This window comes from Argiope bruennichi, chromosome 10, assembly GCF_947563725.1.
Source record: "Argiope bruennichi chromosome 10, qqArgBrue1.1, whole genome shotgun sequence".
Classification (NCBI taxonomy): domain Eukaryota; kingdom Metazoa; phylum Arthropoda; class Arachnida; order Araneae; family Araneidae; genus Argiope; species Argiope bruennichi.
The window spans coordinates 24252252-24265807 of record NC_079160.1 but is presented as its reverse complement, the minus strand read 5'-3'; the positions used below and the strand labels follow the sequence as shown (position 1 = coordinate 24265807).

The window sequence follows — 13556 nt, the reverse complement described above, 5'->3', positions numbered from 1 at the left end:
TGGAGGCTTTATTCTCTCATACAATAAGCCGACATAATTTCAGGAAGTTTAGAGAGGAAATTCGAAGATAATAAATGAAAAGTTCTTTTATGCTGCCATCTTTTTTATCAGTACTTTGAACCATGTTGTAAACGACTTTTTAATGAAGTAGACTGAATCAGGAAGCTATTTTTAAGGTATATCAATTTTCACTTTATCTCCGAGATTTGAAACTAAAGATAAGAGTGTTATTTTTTCTTTAATGCCAGTTTGGTTTTGTAGGATATTCTGGTCTGAAAATAAAGCCTTTTTCATGCTTAAAAAAACCTGCGAAATTCATAAACCTTTAATCTTTGTCTGAAGCAATCGATTTCTCATCAGAACTGACTTTCTAACGCAAAGTATTACAAATAAGGGTGACTTTCGTATGATAATTTTGTTTTTAATTCATTCGTCTCTCATGCACATAAATAGAAGGTATTATAAGGGCAAAAAATTTCAATCTTGAGAATAAGACGAATCTCATGTTTTAAAATGTCTTGAATCAGAAAAAAGATATTTTTGCAAATATCTTTATTTGTGAAATATCTGATTATGTCTTTGAGTGTTGAGATTGTGTATTTAGGGGAGATTTCTATCGTTACATAAACTGACGGGAGAAATCTCCCCAAAGCTTTTCCGTATACTATCTTATCCTCTCTCATCCCGCACAAGGAGGCTGCGGTGGCCTGGTGGTAATACCTCGGCTTTATGAGCCGTATGGTTTCAGGTTCGTGACCCAATTCCACCGAAGAACCATCGGGAAAAGGGGTCTGTTGCACGTCAAAACCGTCAGACCAAAATGTCCTCCGGCTGGTGTGGTGCGGTGTGGTGAGGGGGGTGCCAGATCAGGTGTAGTCCTCGTCATCTGACCGCGGTTCAAAATTACGAGGTCCGTCCCGAAATAACCTAGTGTTGCTTCACGACGGAACGTTAATATAACTAAACTAAACTTAACTCATCCTGCACAAAAGGGTCATATGAATATAAACGCCATGAGTGCCGTGAATGTGATATAACGAAAGAAAGCCGACTATGTTTTCCGATCACCTATTTTTATGAAAGATTGACACTAAAATTTGATACAGAATATGATAACGTACCTAATTCTATTTATTAAAGCCACTGTGCTTTTAAATTATAGCTTTTACAAGAATGAGAATGCACAAGCCAATAGACAAGCAACAATAATAGCGAATTCCATTCCAAATTTGAAAAGTATTCACAGGTTACAATTATGTATGAAATTGTTAAAATTGTGTATCGAATTTATTTGACTTAAATCGTTGTGCCGGACTTACATGCATGAGAAAGAATAAATTGACATACGTCAACTTTTGAACATATGTCTTTCAAAATCTGACACAAATCTGTTGATAAAAAAATTTTAATCGAAGAAGCTGTACAAGAATTTTATTTATCTAAGTTGATTTCTTTTTGAATAAATGTACTTCCTGGCATGCGAAAGGGCAAACAAAAGATCAGTTTCTTTCTTTCTTTTTTTTTTGTTCAAAATTTGATGGGGAAAAATCATTCAAAGCTTGGCCCACTCTTTTGTTGTTACATCTATGCGCCAAATTTCATTCATCCAGCTCTTTCTGATTTGAAATCCTCAGATTTCCTTGTTCACTCGGAGAGCTAGATAGCTTTTCTATAAATGAATTTTGTTCAAAATTTGATAGAAATTTCACATTTTGTGTAAAGACCACGTACCCAATTTCACCCGACTAGCTCAAAGTATTTTTGAGTAATCTTTTTTAGCAGACGGATAAGCAGACATAATTCCAAACATGTGTATTTCTTTTACTCATAGAGATTTTAAACATGGAGATTTGTGAAAATTCCGAGTTCGAATTTTTTGACTATTATAATACTTAGTATTCGTATACTTCATATACATAAACGAGACAGTTAAAAAAGGAGTTGATATGAAATTTTGGACATGTGATTTTATATTATATGAATTTAGTTCAAATATTTGATGGAACCTCCCAATTACAAGTCTGGCTGTCCATTCATATGTGTATGCATACCATATCTCAGAAAACTTCATTTGTTACATAAATGTCAAATCTGGCATGTATATGACTTTATTATCATTGTGGATATGAATCAAATTTTAGAACAATTTGTCTGTATGTCGGGCTGTTTATCCATGCGTTGTGTGAACTTGGTAAGTACTGAAAAAGAATAATAAACCCGATAAATGAAACATGACAAGTGTTTCTTAGATCAGAATGTTAAAAATTGTTAAATCTTTAGCTTAATAAATAAAATTGTATCACTCTTCTTTTAAATGAACACGAAAATATTCAAAAAAAAATTCTTCTTTCTAGAATAAGTTTAATTCGAAAAAATCTTTAGTCACCGATATGATACTGATTATTACGATTTGGGCCACATTTCCACAAATGTTCGCTAATGCATTAGGCATTTCATTCCTCTTTCGGGAATTCGGAAATGTATAATAAGGGATATGTTTGGATCCTTTTAAGTATTTCTTAGATATTAAAAGAACTTTTTGAAAGTGTTTTAAATCATAGATCTGTGACTTATAAAAGCCTCTTTGTGAGAATTCGTGCATTCTTAAATATTCTTAGAAATTTAGAACATTCTTTTTCATTCACCCCCCCCCCAAAAAAAAATTTTTTTTTAGGACAATTTTGTTCGATGAATATATTTTTTTGGTTTGTTTATCATATAATATTTTGAGGTATTCGAAAATTATCTAAGTATTATTCGATATATTATCTAAGTATTTTTTTCTAAGAGATTCTTTTTATAAAAAGAGAGAGAGAGAGAGAGAAAAAAGAATTAGCTTCTATCAAAACCCCAAAACAGCAGTCTGTATAGAAATTTTCTAATATAGGGAAAAATAAAGATGTTATGCTTCATCCTCCAAATAAAAATTATTGATTATGAGAAAAGTTACGAAAGAAACCCGAATTTACATTTTTGGCGTGCTTTTCTCGGTACTTTTCCGTTAGCAGGGAGCAAATGCCGCCAATTGTGAACCAAACGCGAATTTGGCGTAAGAAATTTGGTGGAATTCTGCATTATTTGGCGATTTTTCGCTTGCGCCAGACTAACGGATTGTGACCCAAACGCGAATTTGGCATAAGAAATGTGGCGGAATTTTGCATTATTTGGTGATTTTTCGCTTGCGCTCGGTTAACGGAAAAGTACCCTTTTCTCCTACCGAATGAAACCAAAATTTGACATAGAACCATAATTTTCGTATGCATGCAAAATTACAGATCAACAGACGATCAATCTTCTGCGGATTTTGTTCAAAATTTGATAAGGATCTATACTTTAAGTGATAAATCTATGCACCTGCTTTTGATATAGCTGACTCTTTGCATTCCGTGGCCATCGTGTTCACTTATACTGAGAGAGATTTATACAGTATTGACTTTTCGTGATTATGGATTTCTGTCACATTTTATCCTGAATTTATGGATTTTTTATCTTTTATCCAGAATTTATAGATTTCCATCACATTTTGAATTCTATTTAAAAAGTGATAAAAATTTGTAAATTTGATATAACCACCTTATCTGGTAGCAAGGGCTCAAGACAGTTTTGTGTTATCTTGTAAGAGACGGACAAAAACGTATTTTTCAGAATAAATTTTTGGAAATTGGCCAAAAATCTCGATTTTAAATTTTTTGATAATACTTTTTTCTTTACAAATTTCATATAGAAGAAAGTAAAAATGTATCTTAATGTTTCATCTTTTAAATTCTATAGATATTATTAGTATTTATACGAAAAGAAGTAAAGAGAAACAATTCTTGAATTCTAAAATATTTTAACAAATTGAGCGCTTAAAGAAACCATGCTTAATTGTGTTTTTTCTTAGCATACATTTTAAGATCTTTAATCCATTTCTATTCTTTATCCAAAACTTCAGATAATTATTTTCACTCCTAAGCACAAATTACTTAACGGCATTAAATTCTCAGTGATAAAAGCACGTAATATTTAATTAGATTTTAGCTGAAAACTGAATGAGGAATCCTAGCAAATACATAACACTATCCCGAATGCTTACTTTGTTGGAATAGTACTCAGAAGACTTTCCAGTTCAAATAAGGTAAGACGTATTCTAATTAATTATCAAAGAGGAAAGGATTTTTAAAGAGAAATATCCGTATTTGTCAGCAGTTTACTCACTTCTAGTGCTAACTATTCTCTGCAACGAAAACTAAATCAAGCTTTAATCAGAAAAGATCTCACTTAGATTAAAAAAAGTAACTTACTGCAATGTCTTCTAAATGTTTATAAAGTTTTACACGAAGCATAGAAAAGTTAAGAGGAAACTCAAATACACGAATTAATAAATAAAGAACTCATTAGAAAAGTAAACGGATAACCTCTTTCCCAAATGTTTGTATAAGACAAAGACGCCCGTGAATGCTTTTCGCACAAAGCATTTTAACAAAAGTTACTAATCAAATCATTAGAGACTTAGAAATTACGACATTCTTCCAAAATTCTTCACTGAACATTAAACAGTTTTAAACCTTTACCGTATTATTAATTTTCTACAGATAGCGGGTATTTGCCGTTTAGATTGAAATTTCAACGACGTTATACCAATACTTTCTGCTTATTATAAATATTTGCAAATATCAATTCTTAGTTGCCTTCGAAGGCCAATTGTTAAATGGGAATATTGGCTGTGTTTTCTTTCTATTAAATTTTTAATGCATAGCTTTATGTTCATGATTCTTTCATCAAGTTATGGCAAAACTTATAAGCGTGTTATTTTAATAGCCTGCATAATTTGCCTTTCATGAGACAATGGTATTTAAATTCGAAATATTTCTGCATTCTTATTTTTTTAAGTAATAATGAGGGTTTATTAAGTTGAAAAAATATAGTGTACCAAACTTGAAGGTTCTTGGAAATACAATTTAAAACACATAAATTTCCATATACAGAGTTTATATTGTAAGTTTTTTCATTGTAAACTCCCTATAGTAAAAACATCCATGCGCTATTAAATTTTGTTTTATAATTTATCAAATCTTCTTTGAGAGAAATTTAATTAAAAAATGCACAGATGTGTACTTAATTTGCAAATTATTTACTGTATGATAAGCCGAATTACTCAAAAATATTGAAAGATTATGATAAATTCATTCGATTTTTCAAAATTATTTATATTGTACGTACACACATATCATACATTTTCTGTTGCGTATTTTATTTTTTATTTTTTTGTTTCATCCTGCTTTCAACGTTTTTATTAAGCTTAAACCTCTATTTCTCTCACAAAAACTTTTGTATAAAATTCATTTTTTATGTAAGAAATTTAAAATTAAGTTGAACAGGAAAAAAAATTCATTTCCAATTCAACCTGAATTTCGTTGAACAGAAGCTATGAATAATATACATTCACCTAAAAGTACTTGTTGCTTTTTATAGTAAAAAATCTTCATAATAAACTTTCCGTTCTTTCAATTTCTACTGTAATAAGAATTAGAGAAACGTTTTTTTATTTATATTCTTTTTATGAGCACTTTTTGATTGCAGTTTTCTTACGACAAAATATTTGTTCGGTATATAGAAATTGTATTCGTAATATATCAAGACATTTTAAATGGAAATCCAAGATTCCTAAAAAACTCATTTGAGGTATTTAAATATATAGTATTTAAAGGTAAGTAATTGCTTTTCATTTAAGAAAATATATCGATTGATATTGGTGATAAAAATGTGCTAGCAATAAAACAACGGATAACTGATTAGTAACCTTTCCAGCTATTCAAAAATTCATTTTCTGAATCTTTGAAAATGAAAAAATTAAGACATCTTCGGACTTGATAAATTTTATTTTGCATTTTCCGTAATTGAAAGCAATAATATTTATATAACTTTCAGATTATTTATATTCAAGCATTTTCAACATTTTGTGAAAATATCGCCCATATAACCCATTTCCGACTGACATATTTTTTTAAAAAATTCGAGAAATCCAAGAAATTTGCATTATGCGGATCTGGAATTTCCGAAATTTTATGATATATCTCGGAATTTTTGGCTATATTTAAAACAGAATCTTCCATTTAGACTGTTTTGTTTTTGTGATTGTATACTTGATTTGAATTCATACTGATTTGAGAATATTTATATTTTATAACTTTACAATTAGATGTTTATGTTGCAGTAATAAATTATCTGTTATCAGGTTAAAAGGAAAATAATTAAATTTTTTTAAGTAATTAGAATTTTTTAAATTAAATTTGCTATTGAGTTCCAATAGAAACAATTCGATTACTTGCTTATTATTTTCTATGTTTTGATTCATTTGATTTAATACATTCAGAAAATCGAGTTCAAAACTTAAAATAAAATGGTGTAGTTTTCTTTAATTTAGAGCATCTCTAGAGAAAAAAAATAATGAATGGATTAAATGATATTTTTTTTAAATATTTGTGATTTAAAAATTGATCTATAGACAATTATATCTTATTATATGTATTATATATAGACTATATTAATATATGTTTGAACTGATATAAAAATCCCATATTTTAACAAATTTGTTTTTATTTTATTTTTTAAATCGCAGTTTTATTGCAATATTTTTAAGAAGCATTTGAAATATTTCATTTAAATTTTAACTGATTTACATGCTATTTAAAAAAATGGAACAAATCCTAGAATACATATATCTCATAATAAACATGAAATGCAGGAGGTGCAGATAAATATCTCTCTAAGTCTAAATCTATACAACTTTGACAAAATCGTAGATTTAGTTCAGCGGTTTATACATCGGGCGTCTGATCCAATTCATGGGACTTAATAATGCTACCGTCTGTTTACAAACATTCAGTGGAGCGGCATCGACCTGTCTGGCATATCTCATCTGCGACAGAACTTAAACGGATGTTGGTTTGAAAGACGCTTTAAACAGTACAGAATAGTAGAATTTCAAATGAAATTTCTATGCAAACTCCGTTGCATTTAAATCTAGGCTATAAGTCGGGGACTGCAAAGAGCTTTAAGGCCGTATTTCGTCATCTAAATCCAATGCCTAGAGTATGAGTTTTGTCAGAGCGTTTTGGAAACGCTGCAAGTAAAAGTGAATATCTATTTAAGTTCGTCATTAAATTTACGAATTGTTTTTAATTGTAAATTATTCGTTATTTTTGTTATGTATATTTAACTCTTTTCATGGGTTTCAATGTGCCTTATCGATTTAGGGACTAATTTGATGGTGTTGGCAATTATTCAATAAAATTACCAATAGTAAAAGGCATCAACATTGTATTATCGCGAGTTCGCAAATTGTACAGACTAAGTCTATGGCAAAGGATACCGACGTGCTCTGATTGGTTTAAGCCTTGGCATCTTTTTAGCAATGTTTTGCCAAAAAGATGCCATACCGAAATATATTTTTATAAAAATAAATAAAATTTGTGAATTTATCTCCCCTCTTATTTTTTACGGTTTACATGTAATATTTATCTGGAACACATGTACAGCAGAAAAGATCAAATCCTGAAACCTAAATTCAGGAAATATAAAAATTACAATTTATTAAAAATATTAATATTATTTTCATGAATCATTTATTAAAATTCTTAATATTATTTTCATGAATCATTTATTAAAATTCTTAATATTATTTTCATGAATCATTTATTAAAATTCTTAATATTATTTTCATATAACTAAAAAAATTAGCTACGAAATCATATATTCTGTTAAAGCTTACATATTTATATTTTTTGGGCATTAAGTAATCATCTCCCCATATGTAGTTGATGGGAAAGTAACAAACGTTCATCAACAAATTTCAATGACTGCATAAAATATCTAATAAAGGCACGAAAATTATAGAAAAATAAGAATTATTTAATTGCTGCATCATATGTTGAGTAATTACTTTCATTTAGTTTTTATACTTCTGCGTATATACAACATTAGTTACTTGTATTGCTAGTATTATTAGTAATATTTATTATTATTATTATTAATTAATATTAGTAGTATTACTAGTAATATTTAGAGAAAACAATTATATTAATAAAAATTAGATCGTGTAGATATTCACTCGTATCTTCCATAAAACTAATGAAAGGTACAAGGTTTGAGCCGAATAAGCGAAAACTACACTATTATGAGTGCAAAACATTGCCAAAAGGATGCCAAGGCTTAAACCAACCAGAGCACGTCGGTATCCTTTGACTTAGTCTGTACAATTTGCGAACTCGCTGTATTATCAGGATGTTATCGCAAGCAATAAAAAGACATTGTAACAATAACCTCAGATTAGAAACCAGAGAGGAAGTGTATCCGAAAGTCTTTGATAAAAAAACCTTAAAGATTTTATTAATATTTGTTAGTTCTATCGTGGATCACCCCCCCCCCCTTCTCTAGAGGAATTGCAGCAATTCATATGGAAATGTTGAATCATATAGTACTGACTACAATTAAAATCCCTACATAGCCTTTGTTTATCTCTAAAATAAACATTAATTTAACTAATCTAACAAATCATAATACAGTTTTTGACATGAATCCAAACACTAGTGGTATGTGGATATGTGATTTTAAAGTTTAGGAGATAATTGTATAAAAATATTGATTTAATTGCAACGTCAAGCGTCATGTTTAATCATCGATGACTGAACTGAACCTTCTGTCGGGACCGCGTCAGTCATCAGTGATTGACTTTGTGATTTTCGTTCAGGATATATTAGTCACTGTTGATAAACGATATAATTTTCCTTCAGGTTGACTGAGTTATGCAATTAAAAATTATATTCTCCTAATAAATTTAATATGTAGATAATAAAATAATGCATCTAAATGCATGCAGTCTTTTCGCACTTTGGCATAGATCTCTGGTTGTCAATATATAAAAGAAATCAGATGTAGCCGGTTGGGCGGAAAGGACAGTGTCAATCATCAGTGATTGACTTTGTGATTATAGTTCAGGCCATATTAGTCACTGATAAGTGATATTACTGATATTGGTAACGATATAATTTTCCTTCAGGTTTTATTAGTTATTATTGACTGAGAATATGCAATTAAAAATTATATTCACGCAATTGAATATGCAATTCATTGATAATGCAATTGATACACAATTGAATACGTAATTGAATTGCAATTGAATATGCAATTCAATTATATGCAAGCACTTTTGCATAAATTTCTGGTTGTCAGTATATCAAAGAAATCAGATATAGCCGGTTGGGCGGAAAGGATGCCAAAGCAGATTTGGCTATTAAGGTGTTAAAGAATCAATATCCCGGAATTGATTCAATATAGAAGAATAAGTCAATGTGCCTTACAAGCAATGGTGAATGCACTATAGATTAACAAATATACCTTTAATAATTTGAATGAGATTTTTGATTAGCCATTGACTTATTGTATGGTGAAATTCTTTTGAAGCTGTCTCAAAATTATAAGTAATTTGCTTCATCTTATTTCATTCAGTTATATTCAATTTTCTTCTTATTTTATTAAAGCATTTTAATGTATATAATGTTTAAAGAAATATTACTTTTAAAAATGACAGCATATAACAACAAAAGTAATTAATTTGTAGCTACGATTACCGGATCTTTTCAAATCTGGTAAAGGACGTCTAAAGGAAGCCGGGCGAAGGATAGGAATCTTGTTGTCTTGGGCCTTATTTCTATTGGCAGTCCGGTTGAAAGTGATGAGTGTCCAGTTACCTGTTTTCACAAAGTAAGTACCAAATGAATTATTTTATTATGAGTGTCAAAAGATGTAAAGCTTTAGAGGAAAAGATAAATACATCTCTCTCGTTATTTGGACAAAAAAAACTTTAGTTGGAATATCAAATAAATACTCCCTATTGTGCTATCGTCAATGCTTTTTCCAGAGCTAACTCGGTTAGTTTGGCAATCCACAAAATTCCATTTTGGAACCCTTCAAAATGAGGAGTGAATGTTTCTCAAGCGGAACTTCGTTGCTTGCCCTTATCCAAGATAAAGATTGCATCATGAACTTGACGCAAAACCGCATCGTAATATAAAAATTCGTAAGGTTTGAATAAAGATTACAGATTTTATAATAGAATAATGAATTAAAATCAGCTCGGTAAGGATTATGAAAGCTCAGTGGAATGCTAATTTCGATAAATATAATACCACATTCATATTCATAAAATTTTATTAATTAAAATATTCAGAATTACTTTGGTTTTATAATAGGTGTTAAGCTACTGCAATTATGATAATTGTTAAATTAATGGATGTGTTGGGAAATTTAGGCATTAAGGTTATTTCATAATTTTAAATCCCAAATTCTTTTCTCTCGTACTTTATTCTAAAATGATGCAATGCATTTTGAACCTGCTATTGTGCGCCATTGGTATGAATAAATCACTTCACGTGACATTAAACATTTAGCTATTTAATCGGTATCGTGTCTGACATTTATCTAAACTCGATAACAGTAGCTAATATGCAAATATAAAAACTAAGATGTGATATAAATACGTATTATTATGTTTGTAATGGTGGTGATCTCAGGTCCTGTAATCACCGTCTATGTATTTACTATTAGTTCGTCATGTGTTTCGTTTTATTTCCTCTTACTAAATTACTTGATTTAAACTTTTCATTTGTTGGACCCAATCTTTGGAGACTTTTACTTGTCACCATTCCACAGCAGTTACTGTCAAAAGGCTGAATCATTAGCCGTTATAGATCATTAACAGGATGTATTATGAATTAATTCAAATATGTTTAAAAGATTAAATTTATAGATACAGATTCATTTTTTATTTTAATTAATAGAGGCGGTACCCAAGCAAACATTCTGTACATAAATTTTTAAGTTTTATCTATACACATATAACATAAATACATAATTAAAAATTAAAGGATCACTCCTTTTCGAAGAAATATTTATGCTTTAATCATCTTTTGCTGATAGGCATGGTATGATAATTATTGTTTCTTTGTTTCCGTATAAGCATATGTTACTAAAAAAATCTGTTGATAATATTATTCACTTCAATAGCTAATTGCTGTCTCAAGCATTTATAGTGATTTTAATAGTTTCATTATTTGGAAGGAAAGAATTAATTAAAAAGTTTTCCATTGAGTTTTATGCTTCATTTTTGACGAGTTCTCTCTCCTAAGAGCCCAAGCGCCTAAACATCGGCTTGACGTAGAGTTCACAAAGTGGTTCTGCAAATTCTGTAATCCTCTTTTTCATTTATCTATCCCAATGTCCCTCTCTGGATGTCGAATGGTCAAAGGATGCTCTGGTCGAGCAGCTATCCGTTTTTATAGATTGCCTCATATATTCTTTGATTTACATAGTACGGACATATTAGTAACTCCACACACTAGATATCCTGTTCTAAAAAGCAATCTTCAACTAGGATAGTCCGTGGACCCGAGAATCAACCGTTTCATTGAACATCTAACCATAAGCTGTAGTATACAGCAAATCGGAAAGTCAAAATATCTTTTAGGAAACATTTATCCATTAAATATTTATTTGGATGGTTGACTTACTATCTGCCAGCTATTATACAACCAACGTAACAAATTATTCTCGGATCCATGGATTCGTCATTTGGGAGATTCGCTGAGCTTACATCTGCCCAAACATATCAGCTCAAAATTTCCATTTTGGTACGCAACAAGCACACAATATTAGAATTATTTTTCATTCTACATTCTCTATATATGAACTCATGACGATTAAATAGTTTCAAACAGATTCTTGATATGTCAGTGAAGATAATTTGGGGGCAATTTGTGCTAAACCGCAAGTTCAAATGCATTGTTCTTGCCATACATTTCTTCTGTTCTTGCCATATAATTTAATATGTCCAATCTCCTCCAGTCGTCCAAAACGATTTCGCTCTTTTGGAGACGTAGAAACCAATTCATAGTCTTCTAAATATTATCATCATAATTCTTTGTAATCGGTTAATATAGACATGAAGAAGATGTAGGCAGAATCGGGCCCAGGACGAATGCCGTAAGTATCTTTTACCTATCGCAGATTAGTGGCTTTTCTTGATATGCTGCCGCGACAAGCCATTATGGCGAGAGATGCTCTTCGATTCTCCTTATTACGCATATAAAACCATGATTTGACTTTCTGCCAACGTCTCCAATAGCTACGATTTTCTCCCAATGGCAAAAATTACACTTTCAAACACATCAAGAATTCATTTTTCTTTCTAATGTGCCTCGTTCTAATATCCCAAACATCCGGCAACCTAAGGATTCTGGTAAATTATGATTTTGAGATATTGTTTGATTGAGAGATTCTGCAAGTTGTATCACAATACACCTAACGTTGTTAAATCAATAAATATTTTCTGGTATTCCAGTATTTTTAAATTCTGAAACTTATTTATTTTGATGCTATTGATAGTTTTTTAGAATAAATAATATCATATTACTTTACTTGAAACATTGCACATGAATTCAGTGGTTTCCTTTGATAGGAATTCAGAGATTCAGTAGTATAGAGGCCGGTGCCCTTGCATAGGGGTAGTGCATCTTCCCCATGATCTGGGCGTCCTGGGTTCGAATCCCAGTTCGGGCATGATTGTTCTTCATCTGTGTTCTATCTGTGAGGTGTGTGAATGCGCCCCCCCCCCTGTAAAAAGGGGTTGTGCAAGCGAATGTCAGAGTTTCATCTTCATATGAGCTAGAAGTCAGACTTCTGCCCTCGGGTGCTCAGGGGTCCTTACCCTCAGAAGCTACTGCACCCCCTTTCCGTGGTACGCGAACACGACATGATCAATAGTATAGAGAGACAAATGTGAGCCGGGAATGAGTTTGTGAAAGCAGAATGATCCTTTAACAATGTTAACAGTGTGGTTAGAACTTCATAAAAACCATTCATAACTTAAAAAAAGAAAGGAATATTATGTTATTGGATCTATGTGCATGTTATCAAAACTAAGAAATAATGAGCTATTTTAAATGCTATCAGAACTGTGCATTCTCATTAAAAGTCAATTAGAATTCTACTAATGATGAACCACAAATGGTCATTTAACATTTATTGCTCAACAGCTCACATAAACGTTCCTCCTCTAAATGAGAAAGTAAGTCTATTCTCGCAAATGCCATTAGCTGAGATTAGTTCATTTTTTGTTTTTGTTTTAGAGATGTGGATTTTATTGATCTATCGGAACGTAATCTCTTAGTTAGAATTTATTTTCAGTTCACGCTTACCACGTACTGAGGTTGTTAAATAATAGATGAGGAAAGGTTCTGAGCTTTTGTTATTGATCACAGAACTTTAAAGTGACCCAAAAATCATTTTTAGTATTGCAGCTGTATATAGAAGCATTAATATTTAAGACAAAATGAAACGTGGTGAATTTCTGTAAAGCAAAATTTAATTTTTTTTGTAGCTCAGATTATAACATTTTCTTCGATTTGAGTAACAGACAAAGTAAGGAATGTTTTTTTAACCCTTTCTAGGGCCATGAGAAGTATGCTTCCCACCAAATTAATCAATCTTTGCATGAAGTAATGTAGGTTGGCATTAGT

General features: G+C 30.7%; 1 protein-coding gene across 1 annotated transcript in view; it reads left to right on the top strand.

Moving 5' to 3' along the window:
* The window catches only part of LOC129988343 (protein O-mannosyl-transferase Tmtc3-like), a 234630-nt gene that overhangs the window by 104404 nt on the left and 116670 nt on the right, over nt 1-13556 (top strand). Inside the window, exon 7 of the mRNA XM_056096544.1 lies at nt 9602-9744. Within this exon, the coding sequence (XP_055952519.1) occupies nt 9602-9744 (143 nt within the window). The remainder of the gene's footprint in view (nt 1-9601; nt 9745-13556) is intronic.